A 12,523-nucleotide genomic window follows, 5' to 3' on the forward strand; every position below is an offset into this window, starting at 1 on the left:
TCCTATGTATGTAACTCAGAGAACCGAGTTACGATGGTATTGAAATGTGAGTCTGGTAGTAGGGAAATTGAGATGATAGTATTTTGAAGTAGAATAAAATTTCCATTTTAGGCTAGTATAAAAAAAAGAATCCAGTTGTTTAAAAATTTGTATTTAATAAAAGTAAAATCAACATTACTATTTTTGATGGTGATTTTAACAAGATTATTTTAGCAGCTTAGCAAATAGTGAGATCTAAGAAAGATAAATACTATATAATCAGATAAAATTTCATCTATTTTTAGCTTAACAGTTAAGGTGGGATTTTGAATTGTGAGAGTGATGCTTCAGTATCAGTTGAAAATTATCCATTCTCCTTGTCCCCATTTTTTGTAGGCTCTAAGTTTTTCACCTGGGAAATTACTTTCTATGAAGGGAAGTCTATATCGTCACTCAGTGTACTAGTTGGAGGCCAGTTTAAAACACCAAATCTTTGCATGCATAATTTTCTGAAGAGCTCATCCAGGCTAAGGAATATACTTGCTACTCAGAGCATTTCAAAGCCTCTTTGACTTTTGTATCTGTACACTAAGGTGCATTAATTTTATTAATGATTTTTGAATCACAAAATTTTATTTTGCTAGCCACCATAGAAGTATCTTAAAAGAAGTTTAAAAATAATAACTCTTGAGATTTGGATAGATTCCTTACATTTTCTGCTCCAATGTACATATGTACTTAATTTGAAGATACAAAGATGATCCCACATTTTTACAACTGAGATCATTTCATAGTATTAGTAATTAGTTACATCCTTTGTTGAAGGACTTCTTCAAACTTATTGTCTTTTAGACCCATTCTTACAGGTTAATCTGCAAATAAGCAAATGTCAAGGGCAGTAGCAAAAATGACCATTTAATACAAAGCTGGCAAACATTGGGAGTTATGTGTAGTTTCGAATATTTTTTACTTCAAAAGTCACACGTATTATATGCATTAAAATTAGTTCAACGAATGGAAATCATAGATATGGGAAAGTTGTTTTAGGGGAAATTTCACTAGTAAATTCATAATCTTTAAAATTCTGAGTGATTGAATTAAATACTGATCCCTTGCATAATATATTCAGCGGCGTATTCTAAATATTACTTTTTAAAGGTGTGGTTTTTAGTTTTAAATATGAATGGGTCCTATAGGCATGATGACATTTTCTGACGTATACTTTCTTGGTCTTTTCCTCTTTTAAGACTTTGACTGAATTGTCCTAAGTATTAAAGAGCACGGTGTCAAGAAAGGTATTTTCAAGATGAATGTTTATACAAGCAAAGTATTTTTTTAGACAGGTGAATTCTAATTCTGAAGAAGAAAATTTCAAAATACTGTTCACTTCTTATTCCTCATCTCTCTTCCCATCCTTAAAATACAAGTTAAATCTTAATTGGAATCCTTTTCCCATTGTGGAACCAAGCGCTGGTGTCAGACTTGAAGAGGAAGGCTTTACTTTGTTAGCTATTTGTTTGAAACCCCAGCTGTCTCCCCAGATCTTTGGGCTGATAATCGCAAACATGGAGGATGCTTCTGATTCTTCACAAGGGGTTGCTCCATTAATTAATAATGTAGCTCTCCCAGGCTCTCCGCCGTCTCTTCCTGTATCAGTGACAGGCTGTAAAAGTCATCGAGTAGCCAATAAAAAGGTAGAAGCGAGAAGTGAAAAGCTCCTCCCAACAGCTCTTCCTCCTTCTGAGCCGAAAGTAGATCAGAAACTTCCCAGGAGCTCCGAGAGGCGGGGAAGTGGCGGTGGGACGCGATCCCCCGCGAGGAGCCAGGCCGTGGCAGCGGGAGAAGCGGCGGCTGGAGGCGCGGAGGGGCCGGCGAGAAGCGACCCCCCGGGGGGACAGAGCCTCCCCTCGCCGCCTTTGTAGTTGAGAAGGTGGAGAAGTGGCAGCCGGCGTGCTTGCAGGTGAGGGGCTTGGTGTGGTCGCTCGGGAGCCGGCCGGCGCCGGCAGAGAAGTGTAGGCGAGCGGGGGAACAAAGCGGAGCGGCGCCGGGGTCCGCCCGCATCGAGCTCCCTAGCGGCGTCGGGCCGGCCGGCTGCGCGCCGAGCACGTTCTGAGCCCCGCGGCCGCAGGGGCTGGGGGAGGGGGCCGCTGCCGCTCCCGCACCGCCTGCCCGCGGCTGGGCGTTTGGCCCCATTGTGAACCGGCAGCCCGGCGTGCGGCGGTGGGGCGGCTCCGCTGGCTCAATACCCCGACCGCGACAGGAGCGACCTCAGCTCGGGTGGCAGCCGCAGCGCGTCAGTCACACAAAAGGCAGTCGAGCTTCCCCCGGCGCGCGGACCGGCCCACGCCGCCGCCGCCGAGCGCTCCCCACCTTACCGGCTTTCCTTTCCCTCCAATTTTGATAGGGAAGCGGGGCCGGCGCGGGCGGCCGAGGGTCCGGGTGAGCCCACGGGCGGACACGAGATGCCGCTGCTACACCGAAAGCCGTTTGTGAGCCAGAAGCCGCCCGCGGACTTGCGGCCCGACGAGGAAGTTTTCTACTGTAAAGTCACCAACGAGATCTTCCGCCACTACGAGTAAGGGCCGGGCCGGGCGCGGGGGGTGCGAGGGAGTGTGGGGACTCCCTCCCCAGCGTCCTTTTGTCTCTCTCCTTTTCCAAGACCCGGGTTTCTGGCGGGGCGACTGGAAAGTGACGGGTGGCCGCGGGCCCGCGTTTCTCTGGCCCCCGAGTCCGACACGGTGACTGAGCGGGGTCCCCGGGAGGCCCGACCGGCCGAGGCGCGCATGGGGAGAGCCGGCCGGGGCAGAGGAGGCTGGGGTCCCTGGCCGGCCGCGGGGACAGCTTCTAGTCGCGGCAGCCGCCCGGCCGCCGAGCGGCGGAAACTCCCCGCCTCGCCCCTCCCCGCCGCGGCCACACGCGCGCTACGGGGCCAGTTCCGGGATCCCCGCCCGGCGGCCGAGGGGATCCCCGCTCGGGTCAGCGGCATGGAGCCGCGGTCCCCCAGTCCGGGGAGGGAATCCCTGCCCCCGGGGGCAGGAAACGGCCGGGCTGGGCATCGTTTCCTCGGTCGGGAGTGGAGCCTGACGTTGGAGCTGCCCAGGGTAGCGGCGGGGGTGGGGTGGGAGCGGAGTTGAGACTCCGGGGAGGGGGCTCCCCGGCAAGCCCGGGACGCTAGAGCCTCCGCCGGCCGCCTCTGGTCGGGTGCGGCTAGGCCTCGGAGTGTGCGAAGCGAGCCGTGCGCTCTGTCACCGCCTCTTCTCGGTGACTAACTCCCGGCCCTGGGGAACTCGGCGTCTCCGCCCCCGGGAGACCGGGTGAGGAAGAAGTTGGGACTGGGCGGGGGAAAAGGAGGGGGAGAGAGCAGGGCCCTGGGCGCCCCCTCGTTTTCGGTTTTGCGTAGCCGGGAGCGCGGCGGTGGGAGTTGGGGGAGGGGGCTAAGACAAGTTCAACTCCAACCCCAACCAGCCTCCTCTTTATCCCCCTGCGCATGGGGCCGCCAGACATGTGCCACTCGCTTTTGTTTTTACAAGAATCCGGAGCTGCTGCCTGTGTAGTTTCAACCCCTCAATTTTTAGTCCCTTGCCTGGTTTATCCCAAGAGATCCCCTTGTCCCGTGACACCAAATAACGGGGCGTTTTAGAGCTCTGTGTTTAAACAGAATCACCAAGTGAGAACCTGAATTGATCAATCGCTGAAACAGCCTGATCCTCCCTTTTTCTTATGCTTTATCCTCTCCACTCAGAAGGAGTCCCTTTGTGACTTAGAAACCAAGTGTTATAGCAACCAAATAAATTGTGTGTAGGAGGCACCTTTTCTGAGTGGGGGCTTGCTGGAGGGAGGGCGTTAAGCAAACTCAGCACCTGTCTGAGAAATGACTAGTGAAGTTAGAAAGGACAGTTCCTTTGAGCTTTTATTTTAAGCAAGCCTTCTTTTTTCTTCGGCTCCACAGGAGTTACACGTAAACATGTCATATCTAGAGAAGTTTTTCAGCAGACAGTACTTTTAAATACGAGTGCACATCTTACTCTGCTCCTGTACAGACTTGTTTTGTTACTCAAATAGAGTTCAGTCTTGTAACTACTTAAGTGAATTTGGATTAAGTAACTTGACAAGGATGATGTCTTACTTTTAAAGAAGATTTAGGTTAAAATCCTTGGTAATTCTGAATTTTTTTCAAGAAGTTGTATTTAAAAGCACCAACAAGATAGGAAATGGGCTTAAATTTAAACTTTTCTTCTTTTATGTAAGCAGTCTTTTTGAGACACTCTTCTCACTTTAGAAGGGAGCATAAATATGGCCCCTAGCCTCTTTGAATTTGAACACTTTTCAGATACTTAGGTTCTTGATGATAGAGGAGGAGATTTTTGGTATTCCAAACCTACCTTCCATTAATGTTAAGGAACTGTGTCCCCTGTAGTCTTATGACATTAAAATTAAAATGTTTTAATTTTGTCCTTTGTAGTCTTATGACATTAAAATTAAAATGTTTTGTTTTAATTAAAATGTCTTTGCTCTGTGCTGAAGCGTTTGGGTTTTTGGAAATAACAAGCAGTTTAAGAGAGGTGATTGGTTTGGGAGCAAAGATATTTAATCATTTACCCTGACCAAAGCAGAGCTACTGATGTTCTTAGCTATTAACGTTTATGACTTTGAATTGGCACAAAACTGGAAGAAGACTGCCATTTAATTGTGTTAAAATTTGGATTACTTTCTCTTAGATGATTACAAAGAGATCTTTCTAAAAATGCATTCATGGTGGATGGTATATGGTGGTCTGCAGATTATGGTAATCTGACCCTTGCCACAAGTCTGGAGAAACTATGAAGGAAACATCTGTTTTCACTAATTCGTTAAATCACAAATTGGTTTATGTGAATTTGTTTGACGATTATCCTTTAAGTACATTATTTTGAATATTTTTCTTTTGTATTTGTCTGAAGATCACTATGCTCACCTATTTGCTCGGGTTTTTGATTTCTTGAATATAACTTTCTCTATCAGTCTCAAAGAGTTTTACTACACCTCCGCACCTTTTTCACTTCCCAGCATAATGCAAAGTAACTGCCTCTAACTCTGGTTAGTACAGGTTGCCAGTGACCTTTTAATTGCTAAACAGTGTTTTGTGTGTCTTACCTGATATCATAGCCTAACACTTCCTCCTTTGTCCTTCTAGCAGCAACGGTCACCCTTCATTTTATCTAGTGTAACATCTGCAGTTATTGCACGGTAATGCAATGTATTTGTTGCATCACATTTTCTCTTTTCCTAGACCCTGAATTCTTTGAGACAGGGACTATGACAAAGATGGTTACTTGGTGATTATACAGTTCAAACTCCTTTATTTTGTTTGTTTGTTTTAACTATATGCTCTTTAATTGCTAGCTCTTGTTTGACCTGCTTTCCATAAATAAAGAAGACTCATTAAAAATAGCACATTAACTGTAGGTGAATGCATAAGCTAAAGTGCAAAAGAATGAAACTGGGCCACTGTCTTACACCATACACAAAAATTAACTCCAAATGGATTAAAGACTTGAACATAAGACCTGAAACCATAAAACTCCTAGAAGAAAACATAGATGGTAAGCTCCTTGACATACATCTTGGCAATGATTTTTTTTTTGAATTCAACACCAAAAGCAATAAAAGCAAAAGTAAACTAGTGGGTGGGACTACGTCAAACTAAAAAGTGTCTTCACAGCAAAGGAAACCATTAACAAAATGAAAAGGCAGCCTACGAAATGGAAGAAAATATTTGTAAATCTTATATCTGACAAGGGACTAATACTCAAAATATACAAAGAGCTCATATAACTCAATAGCAAAAATACCAAAACAACTTGATTTAAAAATGGACAGAAGATCTGAACAGATATTTTTCCAGAGAAGATATTCAGAGAGCCAACAGGTGCTCTACATCATTAATCATCAAGGAAAGGCAAATCAAAGCCATAATGAGGTATCACTTCACACATGTTAGAATGGCTGTTATCAAAAAGACTAGAAATAACAAGTATTGGGGAGGATGTGGAGAAAAACAAATCCTCATGCGCTATTGATAAGAATATAAATTGGTGCCGCCATTATGGGAAATAGTATGGGGGTTCCTCAAAAAATTACAAACAGAACTGCCATATTGATACAGCAATTCCATTTCTGGGTATTTATCCAAAGAAAATGAAAACACTAATTCGAAAAGATATATGCATCCTCATGTTCATTGCAGCATTATTTATAATAGCCAAGATATGGAAACAACCTAAGTGTCCATTGATGGATAAATGGGTGAAGAAGATGTACATATACACAATGGAATATTATTCAGTCTTAAAAAAGAATGAAATCTTGCCATTTACAGCAATACCTATGGACCTCAAGGGCATTATGCTAAGTGAAATGTTGGACAGAGAAAAGCAAATACAGTATGATCTCACTTATATATGGAACCTAGGGGAAAAAATATAAGAAAAACGAAGCTCGTAGATAAAGAGAACAGAATAAAGTGCATAGTTTAATCTTTTAAAGGAGATAAAAATTTATTCTGTAATTTAGTTAGCAGACAATAATTTTGTTTAAAAAAATTTTTTTTTTTGTCTGGATTGTTCAAATAAGGAGCAGTCAAGTCTGAACACCAGAAATTCTAGATTTGTGGGCTAGGAAAATGATTTGTATTACATAGTGACTTTAATCTCCTTAATAAAATGACTTCTGTTTTTAGGCATTTAGACTCTTGGAATTGGAATGTATTTCCCATCTGTGAGTGAATCACACTTTTCATATACAATGTAGGAGTCTCTTCCACAACATCACTGACAGACCAGCTTATGTTTCAATCTGGCTGTCCAGTGAAAAGTGTTTGACTAATTTATAAAGCATCCTGTTTTCATTGTTCATCAGCTCCTCAACTTGTTAATTCAGTCCTTTCAACTGTCCTCTTTTTACAGATGAGGAGGTTGGGATTGAGGCAGGAAGAGTAAGTCCAAGATCAGTTCAAAAACGACCTATCTAGCAACTGGTGACACTAGAGTTCTCACTCACATACCTAAGACTCTAGAGTTTGTTTTCATATTTACCATCACATAATGCTTATTATAGAGAATTCTTCCTAATATTTGTTAAAGTTTGCATAAATATGCACCAAAAACATAGGGGCATTGCTTGGAATTCAAGCTGGCTGCCTAGATCTTTGTGAAGGTACCATGATCTACAGTCTGCTCAGACATTTGACTTTTTTACTACACTCCCAAGTGATTAAATTCTAGATACTGTATGTAAAAACCAGAATGCCATTAATTTATAGGGAAAAGGGCCCTTCACATAGACCAGTCCCCAAACTGATAATAAGCTATGTATGAAATCTAGTTATTATCAGAAGGCCCTTTCGTGAGCATAGGGTTTTCAAGGAGAGTAGGATAATCTTAATAGCTAGCGTCTTCAAGTTAGATGTTCAGCTCCTCTTTAGGAATAAGTCTGCCACATGGCCCAGGTATTTGGGTCTATGAGTCCTTTTTCTGTGGATGGTATAACAGAGATTCCTAAATACTTTTTTTTTTCTTTTTTTTGCATTTTAACCTTTTATCTGCTTAGCAGGCTACCATGTTTCTTTTCTGCAGACGGGATATATCTATCAGTTATTTATAACACGCCACTCTAAAACTTAGTGGCTCAGAGAGCCATCCATTTTGTTGGCCCACTATTCTTTGGGTTGCCATTGTGGTTGCTGCTCATCTCTCTGTGCTCTCTCATTTAGGTGAAGTCAGATGAAGTCAGGCTTGGCTGAGGCTAGATGGAGTAAGAGGTGGCCTCAGTCATGTGTCAGGGACCTCAGCTGGGATGGCTTTTCTTTGTGTGTGTGTGTGTTTTCTAGCTTTATTCGGGTATAATTGACAAACAGAATTATAACATATTTAAAGTGTACTATGTGATAATTTAATATACTGGGATGGCATTTCTCACCATGTGGTCTTTCATCCTCAGAAAGCAACTTGGGCTTCTTCTTCCAGAGACCTTGGTCTCAGAGTTCCAGGAGGGTGAGAGTAGACATCTCTCAATGTCATTTCTGTATTTTGTTGGTCAAAGCCAATCTCAGGTCCAGCCCAGATTCAAGGGGTGGTGAAATAGGCTCTACCTCTTGTGAGAAGAGTGTGAAAGTCATTTCTAAGGAGCCTGCACACCTTCAACCCTCTTTGCAAATAGTCTACCACTATGCAGCTGATAAGATTTTATACTTGGGGCATCCAGATTGGATTTTGGATGTTCACTGATAATCCTTCTACAGTTAATCCCTTTTCCTAACCTCCTTCCCAATGCCAAACTTTCTCTTCAAAGATTCTCAGGTCTTATATGTGTTCTTCTGACATTGTTGCTCTACCGTACAGGTTATTCTTCTGTGTATTCTTCTAGGATCTCTCTGCGAATAGGGTACCTAAGCAGTAAGAATTGATATGTTTATTGAGTGCACATATAGTATGTTGGGCATACTGTATTATTTAATTTTCATATTAACACATTGTTCCCATTTTACAGAAGGGGAACCAGGTTCAGTGAAGTTTGTATAAATTACCCAAGTCATGTTGTACAAGTGACAAAGCTGAGATTCAGATACTTTGCTTTCTTCTTCCCATTCACATGTGTACTTTCTCTTTTTAGATAAACATAAAAGTATATGTGGACTGCCGATGAGAATATATTTGCTTATTCTTGACACTGTACTTTGGAAAGTCTTTGGAAATGCTGAGATAATTTGTCCCCCTCTAGTGAGAAGTGATTGTATGTCTATAACACAGTGGCATAAATCACATATGTTCTGAGGAGCCAGTGTAATGGAAACATAGAAAATGGAACTGATAGAAAATGGAACTGATAACTGCTGGGGAATTGAGGATGCCCTCAGATAGGAGATAACATATGAGTTGGGTCCTGAAAGATGAAGCTATAATGTTTCACCTTTGTTGATTTCTACTTAAGTCTTCATTGTCTAGATTTTAAAAATCTGTATTGCTATTCCTCACCATAATGTCATCTGCAGATTTTAGGAGCCTGCCTTGTATGTCAGTATCTTAAGTTTGTCTGAGGCAGCACTAAGTAAAGTGCAAAGTAATAGTAAAGTGTTTTTTTAAACTAAGCTTTATAATTGAACTTTCCCCCTCACCATTTATGAATAAATGTAATAAATGTAATTTTCATCTAGCAGTTATTTCTCCCTCTAAGGCATGTATAGTCTGCCATGCCCATGATCACCTAATGTCCTGCTCTTGTAACCCCTTCAGTGAAGGAAATTGTTAGAACAGCCCGTGCTGTCTTTTAGCAATTACTACTTTTCTAAGCTTATAAACCATACTTTCCTTCTCTTGCATACCATATGCTGTTTTAGTCAGGAATTGTGTTAGTTTTTAACCTATGGCTGCATTTCTCAGTTACTGATTATTTTGTAGACAGAGGAGTTTGCTTATGTCCCTTAGATCTTTTCTGCAGTATTGGGCTGTATCTCTCTTACCTTGCTTTACGTCTAGTTAATACATTTTGGGCCATTAAGTAAATAGAGTAAGCTTTGCATTTATCTTTTCTGAATTGTATTTGGTTTCTGGTTTTTATGTCACTTCATTCTTAATCTTATTCTTTTAGGTTTTTAGTTTTCCAAATACTCAGCAAGTTAACAGTATGTTGCCCTTTGTTCCTTAATTTGTTGACTTTGTTTTAGAAGTGTGTTCTTACCAGTACTTGACCTGGTAACTCAGAAGCAATTTTTCCTTAAGAAATAATGGCAAAGGGCAGAGGTCATCAAACTTTTTCTTAAAGGGCCAGATAGTCAATATTTTAGGCTTTTCAGGCCATTAGATATCTGTTGCACCAACCCAACTCTACAGATGTAGTGAGGAGGCAGTCATAGGCAATACCTAAAGATGTGGGTGTGGCTGTGTTCCAATAAAACTCGACAAACAGGTGGAAGTCTGGATTTGACCTCCGGGCCAGTAGTACGCTCATCTCTAGTAAAGAGGATTGTTGAAGGAATGTAGCAATAAATTGGAGACATAATAACCTGTATTAGTCTAAACTGATATAAAATAGTACTTTGTGTTTTATAAAGTTTTACTCACAATAATAAAAATGTGCTGCTTGTAAGATTTTCGTTATTTATATTCTTATAATATTGAAATTGAAGAGGCACTGTAACCTATCCCCTAGAGTTTCAGCATTACTAACAAAATCCTACACATTTGAATGTGTATGTTGAATGGGTGAAGAGCAGAATATAGAAGTGGATGTAAGTGAAGGTGTGTAATGTTAGAGATGGTGCCATGATGAATAGGGAGTGATGAATAGGGAGAAGTAGCCTTGGGCTTTATTTCCCTTGCTTTAAAATGGCCACTGTGAAAGAAAATTCCAATAAAAATTAATTTAAAAAGATGGCCGCTGTGGTAGTGTGTCCTGCCTCCCTCCTCCTGAGGGTGGATCTTTGTGCACAGCAGGACTATAATGTAAGACCTTTGTAGGGTAGATAGACACAAAGGAAACAAACAGAACAAACACTTTGCAGGAGGCTCTGGGAACCTGGGTGAAGAAGGGCAGCTGTACTGTCGCTGGTTACTGTCTATCCACGTTTAGTGGAGGTTTGTGGCACTTGTGCCATTCTTCTCCTTGGTATTTTGAACAATGGTAACAAATCTAAACAGAATAGTGTTTATTGCAGCTGAGTCTAAAGTCTGTCCCCCTGCAATGGCAGCAAATACCCCAGGCTATCAGATACCCACCTGCTATGGCTAGAGCTTTGCTGTCCAATGCAGGAGCCATTGGTTATTAAGAACTTGAAAGGTGACTAGTCAGAATTAAGATGCGCAGTAAATGTAAAATACATACTGGATTTTGAAGACTTGGTACCAAAAAGAAAAAATAAACTATTTCAATATTGATTACATATTGAACTATTTTGGAATATATTGGGTTAAATAAAATATATTAATTTCATTAGTATGTCTTTAAAAATTTTTAAATGTGGCCACTAGAAAATTTTAAATTATATGTGTAGCTAGCATTCTACTTTTGATAGCACTAGCTTAGAGACTGGTTAATATATAACATCTAGATTTGAAATATATTTTTCTTACAGTTGACCATGGATAAGGAGGGCTGATGGTAAAGTTATACACAGATTTTTGACTGTGTGGAGATAGCACCTCTATCCTTCCCTCCCCCCATAGTTCAAAGGTCACCTGTAGTACTAGATAAATAGTTTAAATTATTAGAATATCTCACACACATGATATATGTGGCTTGGGAATCTAAAGGAAAAAGAAAAAAACTTTTTCTAAAGGAAAAAGTTTAAAACTTTTATAAAGCTTTCTAAGTGAACTGCAGTTTTAGGCAGTAAAAATTAAATAAGACCTCTTTCAAGATCCATCCATTCATTCATTTTATTTTGCCCTGTTGATAACCCTCTATTGGGTATGTCTGTTGCCTCTCACTTAGCTATTTATCTGACATAGATTTTATTATAAGAATCAAATTATATTCATTTTTTTCCTCCGGCATTTTTTCCTTCAACTCCACTTTTCCTTTTCATCCTAACTCTTCATGCCAGTTCCTCCCAAAGATGTTCTAGCATTTCTTGATCTTTTGTGCCTGCCTCTCCTCCTTCCCTTCCTCTGAATTCCCGAAGGATATCTGCCTCTGTTTTGTAAAGATAATCACTTTTTACTTTGTATTTTAATGATATACACCCATTATCCCCATTGCTAAATGGTACATACTTCAAAAGGATTTCCCTTGTACTGAATTAGTCATGTAAGTTGACATATGTATATTATTATCTCTTTAGATCTCATTTATGTTAAGGTATGATTAGTTTCTCTTTACTTCCATAGATTTCATTTTTTGTTGTTCTCATAGAATCTACAGACAAATATGCAAATGAAACTATCTTAATGGAATTACTCCAAATCTTCTTTGGAGATCAGACTACTACAGGGGTAACCTGTACAGATACACTAACAAGGAAATAAATACACTAACTACACAAATAAATACACAAGGAAATAGATACACTAACAAGGAAATAAACAGTTTTAATAGTTTTTAGAATGATGAGAAGGAAAGGGGTATTTCAGGAAGGAGAAAAAGTTAGAGAATAGTGAATTATGTTGGTTATATATGTTGAAAAGTAGACTGAAATGTAGAGGCGGGCAAAATATTTACCCATATCTTAACCACTTAGAGGCAACTACTGTTAATCTTTTTGCATATGTCTAACCTTTTCTGTTTAAAAAATATTTTTATTATAAAAACAATATGAATACATGCTCATTATAAAAATTCAAACAATATGGAACTATTTAGAATAACAAATTCTCCTCTTCCCAGTCCCTCCCTTTCTCCATAGGGAACATCTGTTTATGGTATTTGTATAAATACGATCATTTGCACGTTTTTGCTATTATTATAATTAATGCATTTGGAATTATGTCATTCAGTGATTTTGAGTTTTTTTCTCTTTAATATACCTTAGAAATCTTTCCATATAGTAGATCTCTCACATTTTAAAAATGAC

The 12,523-nt window shown here is 40.5% G+C and overlaps 1 protein-coding gene across 3 annotated transcripts in view; it reads left to right on the forward strand.

Moving 5' to 3' along the window:
* The first annotated feature begins 1,710 nt into the window (after nucleotides 1-1,710).
* The window catches only part of BAZ1A (bromodomain adjacent to zinc finger domain 1A), a 94,114-nt gene continuing 83,301 nt past the window's right edge, over nucleotides 1,711-12,523 (forward strand). For 2 of the 3 annotated variants that reach the window (XM_060143694.1, XM_060143704.1), the window contains exons 1-2: nucleotides 1,711-1,939; nucleotides 2,384-2,554. In XM_060143694.1, coding sequence (XP_059999677.1) covers nucleotides 2,442-2,554 — 113 coding nt within the window. In that variant the 5' untranslated portion in view covers nucleotides 1,711-1,939; nucleotides 2,384-2,441. Of the gene's footprint in view, nucleotides 1,940-2,383; nucleotides 2,555-12,523 lie in introns of those variants that run through there. The other variant, XM_060143687.1, reaches the window with a different exon arrangement.

Source organism: Lagenorhynchus albirostris, chromosome 1, assembly GCF_949774975.1.
Source record: "Lagenorhynchus albirostris chromosome 1, mLagAlb1.1, whole genome shotgun sequence".
NCBI classification, from domain to species: Eukaryota; Metazoa; Chordata; class Mammalia; order Artiodactyla; family Delphinidae; genus Lagenorhynchus; species Lagenorhynchus albirostris.